The sequence below is a fragment of the Anguilla anguilla genome, chromosome 9 (genome assembly GCF_013347855.1).
Source record: "Anguilla anguilla isolate fAngAng1 chromosome 9, fAngAng1.pri, whole genome shotgun sequence".
Lineage (NCBI taxonomy): Eukaryota > Metazoa > Chordata > Actinopteri > Anguilliformes > Anguillidae > Anguilla > Anguilla anguilla.
This window is the reverse complement of record NC_049209.1, coordinates 33,257,061-33,283,677: the sequence shown is the minus strand read 5'-3', so window position 1 is coordinate 33,283,677 and position 26,617 is coordinate 33,257,061. Positions and strand designations below refer to the sequence as shown.

Genomic DNA, 26,617 nt, shown 5'->3' with positions numbered 1-26,617 from the left:
CTCTCTCGCTCTCTTACTCTCTCGCTCTCCCTGTCTCCCTGTCTTTCTCTCTCTCTCTCTCTCTCTCTCTCCCAGCTCTTTCTTTCTCTCTCACTCTCTCTCTCCCTGCTCTCTCTTTCCCTCTCACTCTCATCCTCTCTCTCTGCGCTCTCTGAGATGATGCGGGAACGCGGGGAGGCGCAGGGAGGTCTGGCGACAGGGCGCCGCGGGGGTTAAGAGGGGTTTTGGGACAGCGACACAGACCCGCAGCATGGGGCTCGCCTGCTTCAAGTCCTGGAAGTACGATAGCGCCGCGCGGAAAGGTCAGTTTCCGTTTTCACTTTTTTCCCCCCATCCCTCCGTCCATCCCTCTGTCCGCATTTCTCCTCCAACAGGTCACCTGGCATTCGTTTCCGAGATTCCGCCTGGCTATGAGCGGTGCTCTCTGTGCGCGTCTTTCATCTCATCTCAGACCGCGACCAATCAAAACGTATGTTGAGCCACGGGCGTGCAAACCTTCTGGAAGTGGGATTTAAGGGCTGTGAGAGTGGCACCCGGGCAAAGTTATGGCAGTTTATTTCTTTTTACCACTAGGGGGCAGAAAAAAACACATAAATGTGGGCAGCCACCAAAATAGTCACGGACGGTGTTTCTCACAGATATTGATAGCTTGCCTAGAATGGAGCTAGCCACAGTGCTTCCTCCAGTGACCTCTGACCTCGGGATACAGGTACAGTCAGGATAGTTTCCTCATAATAGTCATAGAATTAGTTCATTGGGACCAACAAGTATATAAGATGTGCATAGGTCAGGTGACCATAATGACAGGAACATGAAGAGAGGGAGTTGAAGAGAGTTTGACTGTACTATTTAATTTAACTGGATTAGAATATATTGAGAAGATACTTGATTCGTTTAGCTTTATTTAATCTGATATGTCAATTGAGCCACTCAATTCCTTTACAGTGAAGACTAAGGAATCAATGCGGATAAGGATTGCAAGGGTCTGTGTTCACTAGTTAGGGTGACTTTGTGTATGAGACTCTGTGTTAGCTGATTAGCATGAGTCTGCAGTGGAGGGTCTGTGTTAGCTGATTAGGATCAGTTCGTGGTCGATGGTCTGTGTTAACTGATTAGTACAAGTTTGCGGTCGAGAGTCTGTGTTAACTGATTAGGATCAGTTTGCGGTCGAGAGTCTGTGTTAACTGATTAGTACAAGTTTGCGGTCGAGAGTCTGTGTTAACTGATTAGGATCAGTTTGCGGTCGAGAGTCTGTGTTAACTGATTAGGATCAGTTTGTGGTCGATGGTCTGTGTTAACTGATTAGTACAAGTTTGCGGTCGAGAGTCTGTGTTAGCTGAGTAGGATGAGTTTGTAGTCGAGGGTCTGTGTTAACTGATTAGTACATGTTTGTGGTCAATGGTCTGTGTTAACTGATTAGTATAATTTTGCGGTTGAGAGTCTGTGTTAGTTGATTAGGATGATTCTATGGGCAAACACAGAGAGCCAGTTGCTAATGCATTACCTTGACTAAGAAAATGCAGTCAGGTAAATATACAGTGCTGTTTACACCCCTCACATCTATTGTTCACATAACCTGAGGCTGAGGACAGCGGCTAGGCGTTTCATATGGGCATAGGGCCAAAGGGGAGAGCCAACGTCTGCCTGTTCTTTGATTGAGAAAAAATGGGTGAACATGCTCAGCTGAAAACAGACAAAAATTTAACGCAAATAATGCTAAGCTAATCAGGCCCTGAAGCTCAAAACAGATGCATAGAATTTAAGACTTGACTTATAGAGTTTTTTTTTTATGAATTTGACTTTCTAGTCAAATAACGTGAATGGTTTTTCTCTTTGTTTTAGTGCAGGAGAAAGACCTGAGCTCTGCTTTTTAAATGCTTCACACAATTAGAAACAGCGACACCTCACAGTGTCACAGGGAAAACATTTGAATAAAGTGAATTGGTTGTGTCAAAAGGAGGAATGCGTATCTTTGTCCTCTGCGTGAAGCCAGTGGCTCTATCCTCCAGGGAGTGGTTGTTTGGGGGAGGGGTCAGGGCAGCCATCACATCAGCGCTGTGCTAATTGGCCGGGTGATTTATGGCCTCTGAGGTGGAGTGAGGGGCACTCACAGTAATGAAGGAGAGGCTGAAATAGGTTGGCGGGAGAGAGACGGGGGCCGGCCGCTCAGTGACAGGCAGACCTCTGACAGACCGCCGAGTCGACGCCAAAAACAGGTCACCGGGAATCGAGCTCAGAAGCATCCGTCGATCAGAATATCGCCGGGTTCTCTCGGTACAACAGTATGAGGACAGTCAGTGTTACCGCCAACGTGATGCGAGTTGCAGCTCAAACAATCTTCAAAGTTTCAAATGCTGAAAATGTGCATCTCTCGCTAAGTACACAACAGAAATCATGTTTAATTCAAACTATTTAAAGCTTTGATGTTTAAAGCATTGAAGTTTTTAGCCACCGGAACAGAAATCCCCCAGAATGCACTGTAGCAGCGGCTCAGCCCTTTGCCTAAGCAGGGAGGCTGAATGAGCAGCAGATATGTGTGACCTTAAGAGGGCGTAAAAGAGCCCTCAGGAGCCATGCTGACTCAACCTCGATCAAAACTTCCTGCCTTACACACCACTGTGACAAAGGTCGCACAGGTTTCGGATCATTTATTTACCAATAGGTGGATTAAAGTGTTACATAAGGAGCAAATAAGGCCAGCTGCATTTTCTTGTGTAAAATTATTATAAGATTTTTTTGTGCAATCATTCTAACAGAAAAGCTTTTAGTCCTTAACCCTGAATAAGAATCTTGCACTTTTGGCAAGCACTGCAATTCTACAAAAATACTGCAATTCTACTATCAAGATATGACCTCATAGGTAAATATATAATTCTGTAATGGGTGATCTCAGATCTCAGATCTCCAGATCTCACCCTGTTATGGCTGACGTCTGTCATTGATGACCTATGACCTCTCGGGCTTGATTGTCATGACTCATTTATATTTAAGTGGTACCATGTTACATACCTGCTCCCACACAAGGAAGACGAGAGCAGAATCCAGTTTTTTTGCCGTACATGACAGAAGTTCCACCCCCCCGTCCTACAACTGTATTTACAAATGCATTTACTCATGACCGATCTCTGTTCCCACGGGAGGACAAATTAGATCGAAAAATTCAAAAGGGATGGCCTCTGGACCTTGTTTCTTGTTCACAATCACAAGCCATACGATGGATGATGTGGACATTATACATATTTTCTTTGCCTTGTGTACCAAAACGGTCTTTGTTTTCTTTCTGGAAATGGATCAGCTCAGAGCATTACCGTTTGAGACCTCCAGCCTATGACCAGTGCTCAGTTCAGCATTAAAACGTCCATAATACAGTAATCAAAAGGCACAAAAGCAAATGTTAACTTCCACTTTTCACAGTGAGGGAACTACACCGTTTTCATAAGAGCGTGTGTTCACAGTTAATCATTAAGTGAATAAAACCTGGTGTCCTATTGAGAAAAAAAGTTAGTATTTACATTTAAATTTTTGAATACAAGTGCACACAAAAAAACATTATGCAGTGAAAATATTTCCAAAAATATTATTTGCATTATTTTTATGACCACTTGAACAACAGGATTCAGCATAGTGCAATATTTGGTTTTTCAGCTTTATACCAGAGTCTTCTCTCCCTACAGGAGGATATTGGAATCAGCGAGTAGTAGAAGGGATTCAGATTTGTGCGTCCTTACTATAAGCCATTTGGTGGGCAATTACGACAGGGGTTCCCAATGCATTTCTGCCGCAGCCCCCAGAAATGACCACCCTGTGGCTGGGGACTCCCAGTGCAGTAAGACGGTTAACCTGAACATCTCTATCCAACACCCACAGGCTGCAGATCGATGGGAAGTATAACATACTGGTAAATGGAAGCATGTTTAAATCATGTTGCTGCAACTATGATATTATCAAGGATGTGTAAACCAGACAGTCCTCTAGATCAAACCAGTTTACAGTAAAGGCATTTTCAATGCAATCAAGCCAGACTTCAATTGATTCGGATTCAGTCAAACTTTAAAGCTATTTAAGTCTGGAAGATGAATCGTATCATTCCAGTACTATATAGAAAATAAATTACATATTTGAGTATTCTAGTCCAAAGTTACAGCTTTCTTCACTTTAGTGTTATTTGAACATTATATGAGCAACTTGCACTCAATGAAAACAAAAGTTTATAATTAGGTTGTGCCAAAAGCTTTCGTTCATGAATTCAGTACAAATGGTTTTGCTGGAATTAAGCAGTTCACACTGGTGGGTGTTATCTTCTGGAACACAGGAGTGCTGTAAGTTCTGTAACTTCTTAACCCAGGCATACTTAAGCACATGACTAGAATTTTGATCTCCTTAAATCATCATTCTCAAATATGTTGAGAACCCCTTAGCAAATAACTAAAGTAAACATATTTATTCATAATCAGGAAGCACTGGGGCACATGATTTCAAAGCTGGAATTGTACTCATGCTAATATTGATTAATTATATTCAGTCATAGCAGTGTGTTCATGGTGCATTCATCAATATTGTGAAACCATGGTTACCTGGAATTTTCAGGGTGGGTTCTCATCATATCTTTTTAACCCATGATATGGCATCCCTAGTGGCAAGTGTCCGTAGTTGAAAATCTTATGGGGAAACTACCATTCAGTTTAACTGAAGTTCTACTTCAGTACAAGGCAAAGTCTGTCACCTTCAGTTGAAATATCAATACAGCCAATCAGGGCTTTTTAAAGCAAGCAACACTGATTAGCATGTTAGCTGGATAGCAATCATACCCAGCGTAGCTTTTCATAAAAGTCTGAAGGGTGATCTCTGTGACTTGCAAGAAAAAGGCATATAGTTTCTGGTGACTATATAGACTTGTCATATTTTCAATCTGTAAATCAAACCATTATTTAATTTGTACATATTAATGGGTATTGAATTTGTTGACTGGAGAACTAAAACAAGGTTGTATTTCTGGGCAGATCTACCACCAATATCTCTAATCAGCACCTATCAGGATTCAAGTGTGACACAGTGGGTTTTTGAAGATGAGATCATCACCTTGTCGCCATCAAATAAACCAGAAAGCTAAACAGAATCATGTCAGCTATATTGCACGGGTTTGTAGGCAAACTGTAAGCTAATACTAAAAATAAATAACCTCACTGGATATAGGCCTACATATTTTATGCAGCAAAAAATCATCAGATATTTGAAGAAATTTAACAGAAAAAAAAGCTTGAGGTCATTTTAAGAGTATTGAGAATAATGTGATTTCCGCGGAATCTGCCGGAGCTTTTCCCTCTCTGATATAATGAACTAATGCATTTGTCTTAATGATGCAAGACTCGAAAAGCAGACCGCTAAGTAATAAAGTTCAGTTAGACCCAGACCACCCCATCAGAGGATGCTCATTACGGTAACTGGGTCTGCAGCATCTTCATTAACCGTCTGGGGGAACATGTTCCGCTGCAGCTGTTTGATTCCCAAAGATATTGATCCGCAGTCCTTCCCTTAATTACGTCTCATCACTGCAATAGGACATCATTACCTTGTAACTGAAAGAATTATGATATATAACAATGAAAGAATAAAAAATCTAAGCCAGATTGTGTGGCTTGGATCGTGAACTTGCACTTAGATCTGTTCTTCTGCCAATTGGCCATTCTTGATTATCTAAAAAGTTGTCTGGTGTTGCTGTTTATCCTACTGAATTGAAGGCCAGAAATGAAGGGGTCCCAAAAATGGGGGATGGAGACCACCAGGGGCCATGTATTAGTCTGTGGGGTTTGCTTTTAAATGAAAACAATTTTTTTCATGTGTGATAAATTGTGTGATTTTTGTACAAAGCAAGATGGCGCCATCACTTAATACTGTAATCGTCTAGAGATGGAAAGAACAATGACGCGATACTACAAGATTAGAAAAGCACTGCGACTCAGTACTGCAGTTCTCGACAGACGGACAGTGCAGTGCCTCAACCCTGCCGTAGCTTACAGAGCTAAAAAGCACAGTGCCACAGTAGCGCAATACTCTGGAGATGAACAGCGCTGTTACTCAACACTGCAGTATCCCAGAGCGCTGGCCAGTGTATTCTCTAGAAGCACAGCAGTGACAGGACGGTGACAGCACAACCTGGGACAGTCCAATAGAGGACAATTCACCAGGCATTGATCCTCCAGTTTAAATGGGCTCTTTACAGCTCACGGCTCATTAAGAAAACTGTCTGCGCCTAAATGAATGACCGTACTCTCCTGGAAGGTGCGTGGATCTGAGAGTGCTCTTTAATTACAGCGGGCTAGCCCGGCTGAGTGATTAATACCAGTGGGGGGAAATGTAAGAAAAGACAACATTTCTTTTAATTGAATTAGGACATCTAATGATCCCTTATCCCCGTTACTAACCCTTTTTTCTGTACTAAAAGGTGACTGATGAGGTAGGCCAATTAATTCTGAGAGGTCATCCTGTTGCCACAGCAACCAAAGGGGCACAATGAGTGCCCAGGGCCAAGGTCTGACAGTCTCAAGACATTAAAGCTAGTCACGCCTTGCAACATGTGCACTATGATAGTAAAGTCCACTCTGTCTCAGAGAGACGGTGCCAGGGTTATGTGGTTATGGGCGACAGGTAAATATTTAAATAAAACAGTCGGGTTGGCTGGGTAGCTGTTTTTGTCAGTGGGTTCCAGTGTGTGAATGGTTTCCATTTTTTATATAATCCATGGCAGGCCAATGGGAGCTGTGGCTTACAGCCCCACGGGAGGGCACATAAATGGGTGTAGCCTCAAACTGGGAGGGAGGGATTCAGTCTGTAGAATTGTCCATATTTAATCAGGCACCAGACTCCTGTGGTGCACCCTGTGGCACAATATGAAGGCGCTGTGATTAAGAGAGCTGGTTCTTTTCTGTGCTCTCCCAAATGACAGAGGACTTATAAACACACATGGTTGGGCCCACAAACACATACAGCCATTCATAAAGAAAAAGAAAAATGGTGTTAAAAATAAAAATAAAATAGAGAAAGTCATCAGAAAATAGAAACGTAAATCTCTTTTTTAAAATACCGTTGCACCAACCCAGTCCCAAACAGTCAAGAGAGGAACACACAGCGCCACTGTGAAACTCCACCCCAAAGAGTGGCACTTTGTTTTACAGAGCGGCGAAAAGCGAGCCCAAAACATGCCATGTTCAGTAAACACCGCCTTATCTGTGTGTGTTTTTGGAGACTTGGTTGCGTCTCATTGGTGCCCTGGTATGGGAGGAGAGGGGTGAACTCCCCAGACTGTGACACACGGGACGGGACCTGCGTAGGCTGGCAGTAGGGGTTCAGGGAACCGTCAGCGTCTGCGCAGGTACATACAGGTACAGGACAGGTTCGTGCAGGTTCCATCTCCCAGCTCCCCATCAGCGTGGGGGGAGATGGAATAGCTGAAACGATCAGAACGACGCTATGATGCCGTCTGACCGATACGGAACTCTGCATTTAACAGAGAGGAACGAATTTAAGCAAGCGTAGGATTTTTTGTACATAAACGTAATTGCAAGGTTTACATTCATTAAAATGTGCCTCGGGATATTTCCTATGTTGTGCAAGGATCTGAAAACAAAAGAAATCCATTGGTCTGCACAGCTGGCACAACAACGTCTGTGTGATTACACAACAAACCACTAAATAGGCCAGTTTACCGGTTTACTGGCCACACGTTCCCTCTGCCAAATCCATACTGGATATAAGGGTTCATAGAATTAACAGCCCGATATTAAGAAAACAATGAATTTCATTTAGATTTTTCTCGGTCTTCAGTTCGTAAAAAAAAAAAAAAAAAAAAAAAAACTTTCTGAAATACCTGGCTATTTGTCAAAACTGTTAGCACAGATCCCGTAAATGTTCATTCAAACAACAAACGTGGCTTGCGCTTACAGTAAGTACAGTATGCGTTCCAGAATTACTGCAATCATCAAATTGGAAACAGAGAGAGTCTTTAGTTTTGCCAACAATGGATGTTACTGTACATTCTTATTTCCAAAGCGAATAGCCTTATCTAACTAGACTTTCTCATACAGAATATTTTCAAGTGGGAAACCTCATGAAGCAATTCAAGTTAAGCACATTGGTCAACGGGTACAACTTCAGCAGTCAGACTGACTTTAAAGTCCTTGGAATACCGATTTCAGGTTTTTTTTTATAGTTTTTGTTACTGTAGAAGTAATAGGCTATAAATAAAATGTGTCTGATGAAATGAGTTTTCTCTGTGCTCAATGAAGATGTGCTTCAAGGTGGCCATCTGTGAACTTCATGACTTTCTTCATAGGGTTTTGATCATAACTTTTTATCATCTTGGGTTATTTTCATGCTAAGCAGGGCATATAAAAATGCATATGAGCACACATTGTCTAAGAGTGGGATATAATAACCCCGATATGGTTATGTTGCAACACTGTTGATTATCATGGATATTTGTACTGTTGTTATGCCAGTGCAGAACAATTAACATCTGCATCTTAGGTTGTTTACCTATCACATGGCTGGGACAGAAAGCAGATATTTCCATGAGTGAAAGGGATGCTGCTCTTTGCAGTACTGAGATCAGTAGTCAGTTATTCATCTTAGGCATTATTTAAAGGTTAGGTGCATGTGCTATGAGCACCTTCGTCTCAGTTATTATGAATTTGCCTAAGAGTATCCAGCTCCCACATACAAGGGAGTGCAAACATCACTTTCAGCTGAATTTGTTCCAAAGTTGCACAGCCTAGACCTTAATTTTTTATTTTTTTTATTTTCAAGTTCTGGGGAAAAAACATTTTAAGAGTAAAAAAATCAATAGAATCTGACGAAACCGGTTGTCAGAACTCGGACTTTTAAAAAATGTAATCCGCATAATGAAAAGCCATTTCTCCCTTCGTATTGCAGTGATTGCATCAGATTTGTGATGACTGGATATGGGTTCAGTAAGAGGTTTGGTCTGGCAGCCGCAGTATGAGTTTTTTTTATTTTATTATTTTGATTTTGAAACTTAAAGGCAGAGATCAGAGAACGGCATTTGTCTTCTTGGATCATCTTGGTCCTTGATCTGCTCTGAGTAAAGACCCTGGAGATTAAGTGGTGATCTGTCTTCTTTCAGCAGGACACAGTGTCTCTTTCCCTGAAAAATCTGCTGGGACGAAACTAAGAGGGGAACGAAAGACATAACATAGCACACTATCCATCCAAATCAAAGAGAAACTGGGAGTTTTTGCACAAGATGAACGCCCCCCATCCCCACCCCCCCTCCCCCCACCCCCATCTTGGCGTCTTGGGCAACTGGTTCTTTCCCAGCACAGTGAAAATACACAGACGATAAATTCTGGGAGACATTTCAATCTAATCTTGAAGTGATTTGTCCCAATGGGCAATCGACCAATATTGCATTATTATTGATTAGTTTAACAGACACCAATACCTAAGGCCACAGTGAGTGGTCTGTGCTTGACATGTCATCCACAGGGTCAGACAAGCATTGCTGAAGTAGTCCAAACTGAAGGGTTTGTAAGCATTGCCACCCTGGGGAATCAATCCTACTCCACACCAAATTTAACAAAGGAGAGAGAGAGAAAAAACATGTTTTTCCCACTTAACCCTCATGTTATCTTCAAATTTACTAACATCTTTTATCCTTGGGGTCAATTTGACCACAGCAATTTAAACCTCCAGAAAATGATAATAATTAAAATTGTTACCGCAATTTTGTGTCAGGTACTTTATGTTTTTTTGTTGACTACCTAAATAGCCCTTTAAATAAAACATAAGCACCCCCCCTTATACATCCAGAATACCTATTACGCGACTATGAAAAATATGCAATCCCCATAAAAACTCACTGATTGAGCTAAAATTGGTTTTTCTCACTGTCCCCAACATGGTAACCTTCCTTTTCAGCAGTTCCTCACCCAGGGAGTACGATGTGAAAAAATTATCACATGTAATGTTATGACCATTCAGTCCTTCAGCCATGTCTAGTACCACCCTCATGCCCTGATTTTTTTAGGTGCTTCCCCAGGGGATTTACCAGTGTACACCTGCATATTCCAGGCATAGCTGGACTGTGCAGCACATGCTGCCCATATTTTGATACCGTATTTGGCCGGTTTGCTTGGTATGTATTGTCTGAAGAGACAGCGCCCACAAAACGCAACCAGACATTCATCCACAGTCACGTGGGGGCCTGGATTGTAAAGAAAGGGTAATTGCTGAACCCACTTGTCCCATACATCCCGTATTGCTGCAAGTTTGTCACGCTCTCATCGGCCCTGCCTTGTTTCTCTGTCATCAAAGCGTATGACACGGGAGAAAACATGGAATGTCTTTAGAGACATGGTGGCTGGAAATATTGTCCTTCCAGTGTCAGCATTCCAAAAGCTTGCTGTTGCTTTGCCTTTTGACTTGTAGACTCCTGCCAAAATGAGCAACCCAATGTAGGCTTACAAGTGGGTCACATCCAAGTCTTTACAACTGTCCCCATACACATGCCTCCCCTCTAAGTTTGTCATCTCAAGTATATCCTTTTCGATTGATGGTGTTACGAAGAGCTCAAATGCTGATTTTATGTCTTGGACATGGCTGACAGCATATCTGGTGGGGCCTGGAACCATTTTGATGATATTAGCAGCACTAAGTCTACCCTGTCGTTCAAGTGGGGAGAGGGACCATAATAACTTTCCATTTTTGGAAGGTAACGTGTCTGCTGGTGGTTGAGAGACAACAGGAGGGTCAATACTAAGGGCCTCATTCTCATCAGAGGAGGATACCTCATAATCAGGGTCCTCCTCAACATTATCCTCTGTCTCAGACACATTCTCCTCTATGTCACTTTCACTGTCGAAGAGCTGTGACAAAACCTCATTGGCAGAAAACCTTTGCTTAGAGGTCATTATTATTATTATTATTATTATTATTATTATTAATAACCTTTATTTAACCAGGTAAAAAAAACTCTTGAGATTAAAAATCTCTTTTTCAAGAGTGACCTGGCCAAAATAGGCAGCAGTAAACACAGGAGTTACTAACAATACAACTTAAAACAAAAGTACCTGATAAAAAGGAGCAATCAAACCCATAAGATCAATAAAAATAAACAAAAACAATCAGGGAGTCAGAGTAAATAAAATCATACAGAAATTTTCAATTGAGAGAGATTATAAAGAGTGATCACACAGAGCAAGTGAAAGTGAACTATCAGTGGTTCTCGCACTATTACAGGTATGGTTATGTTAGGTTAGGGCCCTAAGGCAGAGGAAAGTTTTTTGAAGATTATAAAATTGCATGTTATTGTGACCTCAATATCATCCAAAACTACCAAAACAAATGTGTGTAAAATGTTGATATTTCTTATATGTTTTATACAGCTAAAACAGCCTGGGGTCAAATTGACCCCAAAGAACACCGATGCGTACAAAATGTGTACAGGACATTGAAAACATATCATCATGTTAATTTTATGTTTACCCAGTTGTCCCCATTAAATAAGGAAAAGTCATTAAATATGAAGCAAAAAAAATGATGTCAATCATTTATTTAGAGACGTTAAACATTGAATGGGGTCAAATTGACCCCAAAGATAATAGGAGGGTTAAATATTAATAACTCTTGATTATTAGAAAGAACCGTCCAGAAATGATCAAATATCAAATACTAGCTGACATTTGAGTTGTGGCCAAAAAACATTGCTTTTCTTGAGTCAGAGGAAACCTTCATTCAGGTTATGTACGCTAGTAATTCTTACCTTTTTGTCCTCTCTCTGACCCTGTCGCTCAGGTGGGAACCGGGACGTGCCAGTCAGCCCCGGGTCCTACTTCTTCCTGTCCAACAGCTGTGGTCAAGGTGAGGAGTGGCTGAAGACCCTCAACAAGGGCGTGTGGATACCCTTCACAGGTAAACTGCACAGGTGACCCGGCTGAGGTCAGGCCAATCCCAGATACTGTAGGACATGCCTGGAGTCACTTTAACTCATAAACGAGACACGTGATATAAACAGTGCAACCAGAGCAGGGTAGAGTACTCAAAGACTGTACTCAGGTGCAAGTATTGTCACTTTAAGGAAAATCTATTGACGAAAAAGAAACCTTTTTTTTTTTGCGCTTTAATTCACCAATCTGAGATTGCCCTGATGTCAGCCGTTGTAAAGCTGGCAGGTTGTCAGAAACTTCAGAAAATATGTCAAATATACACTGCACAGAAGAATTTCTGGGCCGAACAGAATCATACATTAAAACTTCACAGAAATAGAAAACAATCTCTTTCATGCAATACCAATTATAATTATAATGGGATATGTGTATAAGATTGGCTGATCTGGCATACATGTAAATGTGTGTGTGTGTGTGTGTGTGTGTGTGTGTGTTTGTGTGTTTCTGCATGCATATGTGTGTGTCTGTGAGTATTCATAGACCTATTGTTTTCAGATATTTCTCTTTGCATTCTGAGGCGCTGTAATTCATTTGAAGACAGATTATGTTCTTATTCAACATACCAGAACAAAAACAACCTTGTGACCTTGTGTCATGAAACTATTAGACTGATATGCCAGCTCATATTTTTCCTATAAATGTCAACATGTTCCAGACAACATGTCTATTGCTCATGTGTGATGGTCTGTTGCTGCTCACAGCAAAGCACTTTGTTTGATATTTCTCCGACCATTTCTGTAGCATACTGAAACTATTTGTATTAAAAAGCATAATTCAACAATAATTTCAACAATGCATATGCTACAATTACAGTTTTGCAATTTAGTTATTTGGCAGACACTTTCAGCCGCACACATACGCACACACGCGCACACACACGCACACACACGCTCGCAGGTACACACACGTGCACAGCCACACACACACACTCATGCACACACCCACACACATGCACACACACATACACCCACACACACACACACACACCCTTCTGAGGAGATGTGATGGGGGGGGGGGCGGTTCCCAAACCCACATTCTCTTGAGTGTTGGGTGTGGCAGAGGGTGAAACAATGGGCTGTGTGATGGTGATTCATAGACTCCAGGTCTGACGCAGCTCCTCTGAGACCACTGACTAATTGGGTCAGGGGGACAGATTTGGCCTCCGACTGTGCCTTTGTCTCCTGGGATGAGTACATCAGGTCTAGATCACTGAAGAAGAGTGTGAGGAAGATCTCAATCTGGCTGGGTCTCTGAAGCACACTTATCCCAGCTCTCTAAACAGCACTGCTGATATGTGTGTACCTGGTTCCTTTCAGTGCCGGTTATGGCTCATCTGTCAATCTCCTACAGAAGCACATTGCAGGGGGTTAGTAATCCATCCACTGACAAAATAAACAGGCCTATATCAGGCATTCAATTTAATAAAAAATGTAAAAGGTTTTCTATTTTTTTGGAAAACCTATACTTTTTTGACAATCCTTAACCTACACCTTAACCATACGCTTAAAACAAATATGGGTTTTCAAGAACCTGTGAGTTGGAAACCTACATTTCAATCACTTTCTTTTTTGTTGACTCTCGTTTGTTGATTTGTTGATGAAGACGTCCCAAATGTCATTCTGTTTCTGTAAAGGTGTTGTGCTTCTGAGCTGTGAGGCTCCAACTGTCCTTATTTTGGGTTAGTCCCCACGAGGTTATCTTGGTAAGGATCTTCAGTTTTGAACTGCCTTGTGAAACTGTGAAACACCTACAGTGCAGTGAAACCGTGTATTTTTCCCCTTCCTGACTTCTTCTGTTTTTGCATGAATGGTTTCAGATCTTTAGACGAAACGTAATATTTGACAATAGTAAACTGAGTAAACACAAAACTCTAATTTTTAAAATGATTATTTCATTTATTTAATTAAAATGTTATTACATAACGCTCATATCACCCATGTGAAGAAAGTAAATGGCCCCTTTAACTGGTTGCACTGGTAGCAAAAATGGCTGCTACCAAATGCTTTTTATAATTTTATATCTGTCTTTCACAGAACTACGGAGGAATTTTAGCCCTCTCTTCTTTGCAGAACTGATTTATTTCAGACAAATTGGTAGGTTTCCAAGCTTTATTTCAGACAAATTGGTAGGTTTCCAAGCTTTAATTCAGACAAATTGGTAGGTTTTAGAGCAGTTCTTGCCACAGCATCTTTATTGAGCTTTTAAAACTGTGTTTTGCATTTACTCAAGTTCTTCTTGCCTAATGTGACATTTTTTCTAAAGATCTAAAACCATTCAGGGTCACAAAAATGCAATAATAGAGGACATCAGGAAGGGGGCAAATACTGTTTCATGGCACTGTAGGTGTTTCACAACCAACACATTTCAAAATACATACAGAATCTCATACTTTTTCATGCCAATGTGCTTAGTCCTCTATAATTAGCTGGGATGAAGCTGGGCTACTCTTAAAAGTTTAATATCAGGTTTAATTCATACCAAATATTATTTGCCTTATCTTTTACAAAGTGAGTTGCCAAATGTTACTTTGCATAATGGACAATTCAATAGGAAAAGTTTTGAATTGCAAGCAGCTTTCATTTATCAATTCAAAGAAGCAAGACTGTGGATAAAGTGCTCTTTGTAGTGGATTATTCCCCCACTCAAACCACTTTCACACCTTAGCAACAATCCAGGTAAGTCACGTGTTTGCTGTTGGTGTGAAAGCGTCAACCCACATTATCCGACATGGGTCCTGCTGACGACCTTTACACGGCTTGGCTTCTGTATAAGGGGGAACACACGGGGTGTAACTACTCTGCCTTCTCTGACTGCAAGCTTCTGTGTGAGGTCTTTAGCCTCACACCCAGCTGCTGTTTTGTGCTCGTTTAGAGTCTCTATTCTCCTGATTTTAGCATTGCTGAAGAGAAAACAAGCCAGTGGGATAAGGGTGATGTCACAGCATTTTGAATGCAGCCACATTAACGCTGTGGAAAAGTTGTGCCAACAATCAGCTTGTTATGCACTGATGGGCTTCTTATCAGCAGTAGATTTACGCTTCAGGGTGCAAACTCAGTTTAGGGGGGTCGGGGGTGGGGGGGGGGGGGGGGGGCTGTTATAGAAACTCCATGGAACAATTGAGGGGGGGGAGGTCTGTTTATTTTTTAGTAATCCTTTGCTACTGTTCCCTCTTGTTAATGATTACTAAGGAGAAATAAGTTAAAGAAAGTGCCAGTTTAAGCTTGGCTCTGCTGTGTTGAGGAGAGTAGGGAAGGGGGTGTGTTTGGAAAGGAGATGAGAGGTGGGGCCCAGGGGAACTGGGGGGAGGGGGGGGGAGGAACATTGATAAAAGAGACGGAGTCCTGCAGTAGTCCTAGCACACCTCCGAGTGCCAGCGAACGGTGAGAGAAAGATATCAAGCCTGGAGAGCGAGACCGAGAGAGAAAGAGAGAGCGAGCCTGAGAGAAGGAGCCACCACTCGCTTCAGAAGAAGTAGAAAGAACAAGCGCATTCCTGAGGAAGAGGGGAGGAAGCACCGGTGCCGAGAGAAATGGAGAGGGAGAAGGAGAGAGGGAGAAGGAGGCACGCAGAGGGAGGCCCCGGGAAGCTGAATGGAAATTAAAAACTGGCTGGACGTCTTATTCTCCCAGCACCCTCAGCAGTGTCATCAGCAACCAGGGAAACACGAGAAAGGCCCGCGAAGGCATTCCACAGCTTTGCCCGGGTGCGTTTCAGTTCTGACCCACAGCTCAGAAATTCCCTGGGCTCCTGGAACACCTTACGGACCTCCAATCTGGACCGGGAAGTCTGTCTGCTCCAAGAAGAGTCAGAGAGGAGAGGATCACACTGAGGAGAAGCGCTGTTTTCTCTTTTTTTCTTTCCTTTTTTTGGTTGGAGACTCAGGAGGCAGGGATTGAAAATCCCATGACAACCCCCCTCTGATCTTGACTTGACATTAAGCCAGTCAGCCCTCACCTACCCCCTCCGGGCTAAACTAAAAAAAAAAACATCTGACCTTTTGTCATTATGTCCTGCCCCCTGTCCCCCATTGGCCAATGGAGCCTTCATCACCCTTGGCTAGGGAGGTAGGGTGTGTTTTTGCTTCAGACCAGCCTCACCTGATCTCTGGAACCCATGTTACTGCGCCCATCCTGCAATTTCATTTGGTTCTGTGTGGGGGGTTGATGGGCCTGGACATGCTGACTACAGACAGGGTTGCCTGATATCCTCTGCAGATTATGACCTTTGCTTTCGAAAAAAAATCCTGAACTCTGAAACATAGGTTATCATCGGCTTCAGCTGATGTAATCAGACTTGATAGCATCGCGGATTTTGGCTGGAGTGCTTCATTTCCTTAAGATTAACGGCTTCAGGTTGCGTCTGAAGTATGCGCCTTTAAAACCTGAAATCTCTTCTCACTAGAGGATAATCCCTCAACCTGAGAACTTTTTATTTTTTATTTTATTGTGATTACAGCACGTAGCAGAGAGGTATTTCCTAATGCCTGGGTATGCAGATCTCGTGGAATTAGACTAGCCTCAGGATCCGGCCTCTCCTCATTAACTGAGAGTGCAACACTGGGAGTCGCGTCTGGACACCTGAAAAAAAAGGAAAAAAAGAGAGAGGGAGGAGGAGACGAGGAGGAGAGGAGGAGGCAGAACGGCGTGTCCTGGCCAGGAGAAAGTTGACTCAACAAAGAGGAGGGGGGAGAGCGAAGGAGGAGGAGGAGGAGGAGAAGGAGTGGGGGGAGGTGGAGAGAGGCAGGGGAGGGGTGTGAGGTTGCGTGGCTCTGTGTCAACATCAGGAGACAGTATGCCAGTGACTGCCGCCCTGAGCTCGCTGCCAGAGGTCTCTCCCACCGAGCGGACCGCCGGAGGCCCCGACGAGAAGCCGGGGAACGAGGGCCAGAGGGAGAGGGACAAAAACAAGGCAACGCGGGACAGGAAGATGCCCGAGAACAAGCAGGCCTTGTCCCGCAGCGGCAGCTACCTCTCCGGCGCCACCTACAGGCGGATCAAGAGGGTTCTCAGCTTCAGGAGACGTGAGTACTTAAATGGAATTGAGGTTACGTGTCTCCTCCATGTGTGCTTTTTTCTCAAGAACCACCTTTTTTGAGGGGTTGAGGGGAGCATTTTGAACAGTGCACGGAACCCTCACCACCCCACGACAGCAGCAGGCTCTCTCACCCACACACTGTCAACCCCTTCTCAGAGTTGGTGATGGGGGCAAACATGGTTGTCGGGTCGAATCCTGGTGTAGGACACAGCAGTAGACTGTGAGATCATTTATTCACTGTGCACGGAGGAACAGTTACTGCCTCAGGACGGAGGGCACAGAATATGTGCAAGGTTGTCCTTGAGGTAGATGGAAGGGAGAAGAAATGCTTGTTCAGAAGGTGAAATAGACAGAAACAGCGGAAGATCTTAAATCAATGAGTATCAAAAAAGTAATCTGCTTTTGCCATTTTTCAACAATGTTATTTTCCATACCAGTATGGAGTATAAATGGATCAAAAATCACTGCTGCTTCCAAAATAAGATTCTTTTTTGAATATGATGCTTGTGTAAATTAATATTCAGGAACTGGTACTTGTTAAAAATGCTGCCACAGGAAGCAAGGAGAAATATGAACGTGTACACACACAGTTTCCCCCGATTATCGCTTCACGGATTCCTCAAAAGCCCTTCACCTCTTTCCACATGACCCAGGGGGCAACCAATCACATGCCACTTTTACTCTGGGTGTTTCATTTTAACCCTAAAACACACCGCACACTCAAGGACTGAAAGACATCTGATCGTGTTGCTTTATTTTAGAAAAGTTGACTAAAATTCAGAGAACAACAAATCATGAAATGAGGCTCACGCAAAATGGCACAAAAAGTGTGGTATTATTATTCATTTTCACCAGGCTTTCGCTAAAATGGGGTTTCTTTTCCTGTCTGAATTTAAAATGAATAATGTTCGCCTGAGTTTGTGCAATAAATGAGACCTTCAATTTTGTAGAAGGGAAATTTATCATTGCAGGCTGGCAACTTGTTAATCCGTGACACTCTTTGTAGGTTTGATGCTGTTTTTTTTCAGCATGCCTTTTCCCATTAACACAAATATGCTCTCAAACATACTTCCATTAACGCACCTGCACACATCTACACTCTCTTCTCTCTCTCTCTCTGTCTGATATGACAAGCTCTGATGGCTTAATGGCTTGGTCCTGTCATCAAACATCAAACTCTCTTTCACTCCCCCCCCCCTTTTCTTTTCTCCCCTCTCTCCTTGAACCATCCATCTCATTTACATCTCTATCCCCCTCTTATTTTCCATCTGACAAACCGCCCTCTCCCCCCCCCCAACCGCAGGAGTGTTTGGCCAGCGGCTGGAGGAGACGGTGGTGTACGAGCGGCGGTACGGCGAGCATGCGGCGCCCCTGGTGGTGGAGCAGTGCGTGGCGTTCATCCGCGAGCGCGGCCTCCAGGAGGTGGGGCTCTTCCGCCAGCCCGGCCAGGCCACGCTGGTCAAGGAGCTGCAGGACGCCTTCGACGCCGGGGAGAAGCCCTCCTTCGACAGGTAGGCGTGAGACACGCAGGGGAACGGTGTAGGACCAGTGGGGGACGGCCATGTAGCATAACGGGTGAGGAACTGGGCTTCTAACCCAAAGGTTGCAGGTCTGATTCCCAGGTAGGACACTGCCATTGTACCCTTGAGCAAGGGACTTGACCTCAGTGTAAATGTATAGGAACAAGTTTGTAATGAACAAACAGGTGTTGTTTGCAATGCTGGTACCACTGATCCTCCATTCTGGTCCTGGAGGGCCACGGATTCTGCTGGTTTGTCTTCTTGCCTCTGCAACAGATTCAGACACAAGAAACCTGATGCCCCAAGTTGTGTAATCAATTGCTTTAACCTGATCAATTGCTGTGCTCCTCAAATGTTGAATAACAACAACGGTCAGCAGACCCTGTGGATCTACAGGACCAGGACTGAGGACCAGTGTCTCACGCAATCCCCATTACGTTTGGGATTTTTGACTCAGTTTCAGTATAGCTTTGAGATGGGATTGCTTTTGGATTGTGATCATGGCACTCTTTCAGTTGTTGTCAGGGAAACACACACCTGGCACCTTTGCAGGTGATTCCTGCCGTCCGTTGTACATGGTTTCAGATGAGAGGTGTCCGGTGTCTTCTTTAGATGATCCTCAAGTGTTCTTCTGAAATAAAATAAAGTTCTTTCTAAAGGACTGCCCATCTACTGTTTCATTTCCCCTCTCTGTGACCTGTGTAGTCATTGTGTGTGTGCGTGTGCGTGCGTGCGTGCTTGCGTGCGTGTGTGTGTGTGTGTGTGCTGTATTTATTGTGTATTCCAGCAGTACGGACGTACACACAGTGGCCTCTCTGCTGAAACTCTACCTGAGGGAGCTGCCTGAACCTGTGGTGCCTTTTTCCCGTTACCAGGACTTCCTGCTCTGCGGGAAACACATCCTCATTGACAGGAAGCAGGTACTGTACACACCACTGCACTGTGATACTCTCAGTATAGACTCACACACACACACCCATGCATGTGCACACAAACACACAAACATACACATGTACACTCACACACAGACCCGTACACATGCGCACACACACACATACAAAAACACATACACACACACACACACACACACACACACACACACCCGTGCATGTGCGCACACACACAAACACACACATGCACACTCACACACACACCCATGTACATGCACGCACACACCCACAAACACACAAACACACATGCGTAAGCCCAATGAGGCAAAATATAGCAATTAAATCAGTTTTATGACTTCTGCTTTCTTTCTCTCTCTCTTGCGTTCTCAGGGTCTTTTAGAGTTGAAAGGACTCTTGCATGAACTTCCTGTGGCCAACTTCAACCTACTGCACTACATCTGCCAGTGAGTCTGACGAAAACTTTTCATTGGTCATTTATTCACATTTTCACTCATGCTTCCGAATACTGCAAATACATAGTTTTTCACATTCTCATATTTTCAGGACTATCATATCATACAGAATGTAGTGCAGTGCTGTTATACATTCTCAGCGTCATGCAGGCATATCAGTAAGGTGGCTCCTGAAACAGTGGACCTGTGCTGTCGCTGGTTTGAAGGAGATAAGCCATTTAATGCAGAGACTGAGAGAGGGAGGTCTATATCCTTACGGGTTTGTAAAGTTGGGTTAAGTCAGGCCTTAAAGAGGGGGTCTGTGTTGTTGCAGGTTTTTGAACGAGGTTCAGTCCCACTCCAGCAGCAACAAAATGAGCACCCCGAACCTGGCCACCGTGTTCGGACCCAACATCCTGCGCCCCAAAGCAGAGGACCCCGAAAGCATCATCGGAGGTGTGTGTGTGTGTGTGTGTGTGTGTGCATACATATGTATGTATGTATAGGTGTGTATACACATGTATGTCTGCATGCACATATGTATGTATGTGTATGAGTATGTGTGTGTGTGTGTCTGTGTGTGTGCTACAGAGATACATGCATAAGTGGCTATCTGGAAAAAGATGGGCTGTACTCATAATACAGTTTACAGAAATAACAGGAGCAGGAGATTACAGTCCTATCCCGTTAAGCTTTGTTCAGCCCATCATACCGCCACCGTCAGCTTTGTTCAGCCCATCACCGCCATATGAAACAAAGCTTGCGTGATAAAAGGGGAGCCATACCGATGCACATCAGAGGAACCTGTCTGGCTGAAATACAGGCAGCGGTTAGTTATGTAACGTGAGAGGCAGAGCAGCAGCACAGACTCACTTGCACGAGCATTACTGCAGCTGTCTGTGACTGGACCTCAGCCAGCAGGAGCTCGGAACCTCCACAGGAGCCCGCCTGTAATTCCACTCCAGAACCAGCCTCTCTGAGCGTGTGCGTGTCTGAGTGAGCCACTGAGTGATTGAGTGAGCGAGTGATTGAGTGTGCATGTGAAAAGAAGAATGTGTATGTGTGTGTGTATGTTTGAGTGAGTTACTGAGTGATTGAGTGATTGAGTGAGTGAGTGAGTGATTGAGTGTGCATGCGGAAGGAAGAATGTGTGTGTGTGTGTGTGTGGAGGGGGAGAGTGTGTGTATGTTTGAGTCAGTTACTGAGTGATTGAGTGAGCGAATGCTTGAGTGCGCATTTGTGTGTGCACGCGGAAAGAAGAATGTTTGTGTGTGTCTGTGTGTTCGCGTGTGTGTGTGTGTGTGTGTGCTTGTGTGTGTATTTTGTGTGTATGTGTGTGTGTCTGTGTGTTCGCGTGTGCATGTGGGTGTGTGTGTGTGTGTGTGTGTGAATGAGGGACAGTAAGAAAGTGATTGAAATGTGACACTTGGCCCCTCCCCCAGGAGCAGCCGTGGTGCAGCAGCTGATGTCAGAGCTAATCAGAGAGTTCAGCCTCCTGTTCGTCAGGGAGAGAGACGCCTGGCCAGGCTCCTCCCCCTTCACGGAGGGGCTCTGCATGGACCCCGCGGCCCAGCCGCACTGCTCCTGCCCCACCCCCGGCCCGGGCAGCGAGGGGCTCCCCCTGTCCCCACGAGCGGCCGAGGCAGGGCCTCCCCAGAGCCCCCCCGGTGAAGCCGCGATCTGCCGCCAGTCCGAGACGGAGCCCCGCCCCTTCGACACGCCCTCCCTCGGCAGCCCCGTCGACCCTCTGTACGAAAACTTCCTCCTGTCCTGCTACCAGACCCCTCCCCCTCCACCTTCCACCCCGCCCCCGCCCCCGCCCCCTCCCCCTCGGTCTCCCCCTGAGGTTCCCACAGCGACAGCACGGCAAGGCTGCCCCGCGCCGGGCGGCGCCGTCGGCTGGGTGGGTGGAGGGGGGAGGGGCCGGTCGGCGGGGGGCGGTCTGCGAGAGAGGCGCAGGGCGAGCGACGCCCACGAGAGCACCCTGTCCGTGTACGACAACATGGACGCCGGCGGGAGCGGCGCCCGGGCGCGTACCCCGGAGCGCGAGGACGCCGCCACCAGCGCCGACTCCAGCTCCTGGTCCTCCTGCGAGCTCCTGGTGGAGGACCCCGCCGCCGGCGGTCTCCCCTCCCTCAGAACCGACCCCGAGGAGCGCCGCGTCAACTCCCCCGCCTCCTCCGCCCTCACCGACGCCCCCCTCAGCAGCGGCAGCAGCGAGGTCTTCCTGCCCTCGGCCCCCCCGGACACCCCCGGGGCCCCCGCCCCTCACGCCCCCTCCAACGCCATGCACTGCATCCTGGCCGGGCTCCGGCAGCAGATGGCGAGGCAGAGGCTGGAGTTTGAGTCCCGGATCAAAAGGTAAGGGAGTCCTGACCCTGCGACCTGCCCCCCCCCCCCTTTCAAACACCACCATGATCCACCATTATTAACAGTATTTAACAGTCAGTATTTCCGATTTGCGGGTAGGACAAAGTGAATGGCAGTGTTTGAATAGTTAGCAGTTAGCAGTGCAGTTAGCTCAAACAGCCGTGCAACATAGGGCATCGACAGTGGCATCACTAGGGGGGTGCGGGGGGTGCGGATGTGACACCATCAGAGGGGTGACACCAAAATGACTGTTTTTGTTTTCCCAATGTCTCCAAATCAAAGAGAGAGTTTTTTTATAATGCGATGGATTGAAACAGCTAGTTTCTCTGATGCAGTTCACTGCCGGTTGATTCAATTAGCAGTGTTAATGTGACGAGAAGCGCTTTGTCATTTGAATGCATAACACGCAATTCCTCGTGCCCACACCCGCCCTCCGGCGCTACCGTGTTACCTGTCTGATTGACGGTTGTCTTCGTGGCATGTTTAAACACTACCTGTTTATTAACCCCCCCCCCCCCCCCACCGCACTGGGTGACACCTACCCTAGTGACGCCACTGGGCATCGATTAAGTAAGGACCCACAGGACAAGATGGGTTGAAAGAAAATTAGATTTTAAATAAAACTTTTATCAACCACTTAGCCAAGTTTTGAGTGTGAGGGTGTGGGTAAATTCAGGAATTTCATTGCAGAAACGTGGCATGTGGAATAAGTGTGATACAATGGCATCAATGTATTAAGCTGGCAGGGGAGGGGACTATTTTAAGATGCTTTCCAGAATCAGACGCCCTGGTTATCCCCTGTGCGGTGCTGAAACGTCACGCTGAACAAGGCCGGGCTCAATGCCGGTGGCACACTGCCCTTTAAAAGGAAGCCACCAGGAAACATCACATCGCCCGCTAATCTCACAGCGCTCTGCGGAGTCTCTCTCAGCTCTGTGGAGACACGCTGGAATACTGATGTTACTTGTGTAGGACCCTGAGCCCACAGGATTGATGGGCTGTGTGTGTGTGTGTGTGTGTGTGTGTAATCGCTCAGGGAATTATTTATAGATGTTTCCATTAGAGATGCGGTGTTTGACAAACAGTGGCAGGGAAATGCTCAGACACAGATGCCTCTGTGTGGCACCTGTCCAGAGTGTGTGTGTGTGTGTGTGTGTGCGCGCATGCGTGTGGTTGTGTGTGAACTGGGGCATATACTGTGCAAGTATAAATTAGTAGTTATTTATTGAAATACATATTTCACAAATGCAAGATTTGGCTGTCTGAATGCATTTGGAAATCCATGTAGATAATATCTGAATGTATTGAAAAAAAAGATTGAAATGGAACTAATTTTAAGTAATTGCTTTGCAGTTCTAAATACAAATATACGATGTCATGGAAATATTCTCATATATGCAATTCCTCTATCTATAATAACAATCAACAAAACACAAACTACTCTTATTTTATGTTTTCATTACAACCTGTGCTCATGGTAGCATGCACAATTTAACCTTTCCAAAACATGCCTCCCCACAAATCTCATGTCCTTACATTGCATGAACATGCATTGCATGTGTGTGTGTATGTGACAGAATGAGACTCACACACTTGATATAATTCTACAAATTGTGGGATGAAAACTTTAATCTGTGAGCATTATATCAGGTGTGCGAGTCTCAATCTTTCAGTTTCAACCCTGTTGACTCTGCACCTTGTGCTGTTGCGTTGGTGTGTGTGTCTCTTCATACATTGTGTGTGTGTGTCCCATTTTAGTGTGTCTGAGAGAACATACTGTTACCGTCATATAATGGCCATAATGACCCCCATTTCCCCGCCCCCCAGCCTGGAGCAGAGGAACGAGGCCCTGCTGGCCGAGGTGTCGGGGCTGCGGGCCAGCCTGGAGCAGCAGCGGCGCTGGTACAGCGTGGTGGAGATAAAGATGCGCAACGCGGAGCGCGGCCGGGCCGACGCCGACCGCCGCAACGCCGCCCTGCAGGCCGAGATGGAGCAGTTCTTCGACACCTTCGGCGAGCTGGGCGGCGAGGCCCGGAAGGCCGAGCGCATCGTGCAGAGCTTCTGAGCGAAGGGGGGGGGGGGGGGCGGAGCCTCGCTCCCGTCACGCCCCTGACATCACGAGGAACAAGCCAACCAAAGGCGAGAAGATTTTTAAAGGTTCATGTGTGCAGTGTGGAAAATATCAATGTGCTCAGAACTGAAAAGACTGCCCCAGGAAAAAATGAAAGAAAATGGCTTGCGGCAAGGGGAGGACAGAAACGGACACCCACAGGGCTGAACCAGGGCTAAGCTCTGCTCAAGCGACTTTCACTGCAAGACCTCAGGATTTTGACCTTTTGGTGAATCCCTTTTTTTTTTTTTTTTTCTAACCTCACCACTCTGCTTCAGTCCCCACAGTGGTGTGGGGGGGTGTCTACGCTGAGCGCACCTCTTCCCAGAACTATGCAACCAAACTGTCGGACACCCCCCCCCAATCCCCAAGCACCTCTAAGGACAGAGACTTCCAGACAGTCACATCCCAGAATTCCACAGGGGTGGACAAAAGACAGTCCTGTGTCACTGTGCCAGAATTTTCAGATTTTGAATGATTTTGTAGATGTACAGTATTTGCAGCACACACAGACACACACACACTCATAAACAATCGCATCCTCATCAGAATTGCCTTGCTGCATGGTCTCATTGGCTATAAGTGGATACGTATTTGTGAAATTAGATTGCATTGCAGAAGAGAGCATGTGACTGGCTAATGGGATTGAGATTGAACCACATGACCAAGCTATGAAGATTAGAGCCGTTCCTTAGTAACGAGTAAGACTACAGACATGCAGGTGTCACTTAATGAGGAAACCATAGGCTAGGACTGATCCTTAAATCATGTGGATGGTTCACCTAACCCACAGTCCAAAGAGTCAGCCAATCCACGTACAATAAATATCAGTGTACCAGCACCTGACATTAAATACGATCTCTATGAGAAAAATTCTTCAGAAAATTGCTAATGCCCCTAAGGAGATACCCATGAGATCCCCGTGAACAGAGATGATCAAGTGGAGTTGTATTTCTTTTACACTCACACACTGATACATACACACACTTTTGACATGACCATTTTAATGAAATAAAATAACCAAAGAAAATATTTTTTGCTCTGAAACTGTCCTCTGTTCAAGCATTTATTTAGCAGATTTGACCTTTTGTATTTCCCCACACACATCGACACAATATTTACGTATCATTTCATTTTCTGTAGTTGCAAAAATGCTCATCGCCTCCAAACCTCCGCTTCAGAGGAAAGCAAATGAGAAATGGTGGTGAAAAAGCCAGAGCGCTAATGTTTCTTCCCTGAAGTGTCCACCAGGGGGAGTGTTAGGACTGTGCCACAACACTCACGCACACGCACAAGCATGCATGCACACACAGGCAAAAAGGAATGCTTCCACGTATGTACACGTGTATACACACACACACACACACACACATGCAGCACAGTCGTAAGACATTGGAAATACACCGCCAGGCTGTATTGCCAGCGTATTACTTGCCACAGTGTTTGTCCAGTTCATGCTGCCCTGAAACGAAGGCTAAGATGACCTCTGTGTTACTCTAACACCCGAAGCCAGATCAGAGCGGAGAAGCTCATTAAGTGGAGCGCACTCCTTAGATCCTCCACTGAGGTAATGCCTGCTGGCAGCCTCTGGACAGGTCAAGCGAGGGGAAGCCAGGAATTCACTGAAAAACATTCCAAAGCTCTTCACCCACCTGCAGACAAATTAAAGCACCTCCCCCCCCGACCTCCCCTCCCCCAATCGCATCTCCTTCTCTCTCACAGAAACACATTCAAACGATCTACCTCCCCCTCTCTGAAACATATGACTTTCTCCCACACAAAGACGCATTTAAACACACCCTAGCTCCACCCAAGCACATAATTTTCTTTCGCAAAGACACATATTTAAAACAAGAGCACCTTCCTTTCTCTCAAAAGCATGACTTTTTTTTTTGCAGACTCCTTTAGGAATGCTTTAAACAGGGCAGAATTCTGAGTGAGTCTGCTTTAAACAAGCAATCTTGGGGACACTTCAAGACCATGAAAACAGTGAATTACAGTGATCCCAACACTATGACAACACAGAATTAGTGAGCTGAAAGACTACGACAACAGTGAATTAGTGATCCCAAGAACATGACAACAGAGAATTAGTGATCTACCTCAGTGTCAAAAAGACAATTCATTTGTCACCGCTCAGACTACGAAAATATGGTTCAGGTGTTGTTTGTAACAGGAATGAAGTGGCTCTTAAAATAGAGGTGTACACTTACAGTATTTATAGTTTACTGTGTGTGCTGTTCAGAAAGCAACAGTTCAAGAGGAAGACAATGCTGGACAG

The 26,617-nt window shown here is 45.1% G+C and overlaps 1 protein-coding gene across 1 annotated transcript; it reads left to right on the top strand.

The window, feature by feature from the left end:
• The first annotated feature begins 191 nt into the window (after positions 1–191).
• LOC118235884 (rho GTPase-activating protein 22-like) lies at positions 192–25,368 on the top strand. Its single transcript, XM_035433749.1, has 9 exons — positions 192–302; positions 11,809–11,925; positions 18,298–18,505; positions 19,302–19,434; positions 19,795–19,868; positions 20,191–20,312; positions 21,299–21,657; positions 21,703–22,217; positions 24,054–25,368. Exons 1-9 carry the CDS (start codon positions 251–253, stop codon positions 24,289–24,291), a joined length of 1,818 nt encoding a protein of 605 aa, XP_035289640.1. The 5' UTR covers positions 192–250; the 3' UTR covers positions 24,292–25,368.
• The last annotated feature ends 1,249 nt before the right edge of the window (positions 25,369–26,617 follow it).

Excerpts from the sequence above, each read along its gene's own strand:
- LOC118235884 (XM_035433749.1), top strand. The coding sequence starts at position 251 with ATGGGGCTCGCCTGCTTCAAGTCCTGGAAGTACGATAGCGCCGCGCGG. Across the intron at positions 19,435-19,794 it reads TCCTCATTGACAGGAAGCAG|GGTCTTTTAGAGTTGAAAGG; the intron begins GTACTGTACACA and ends TTGCGTTCTCAG. Across the intron at positions 21,658-21,702 it reads CCCCTCCCCCTCCACCTTCC|GTTCCCACAGCGACAGCACG; the intron begins ACCCCGCCCCCG and ends TCTCCCCCTGAG.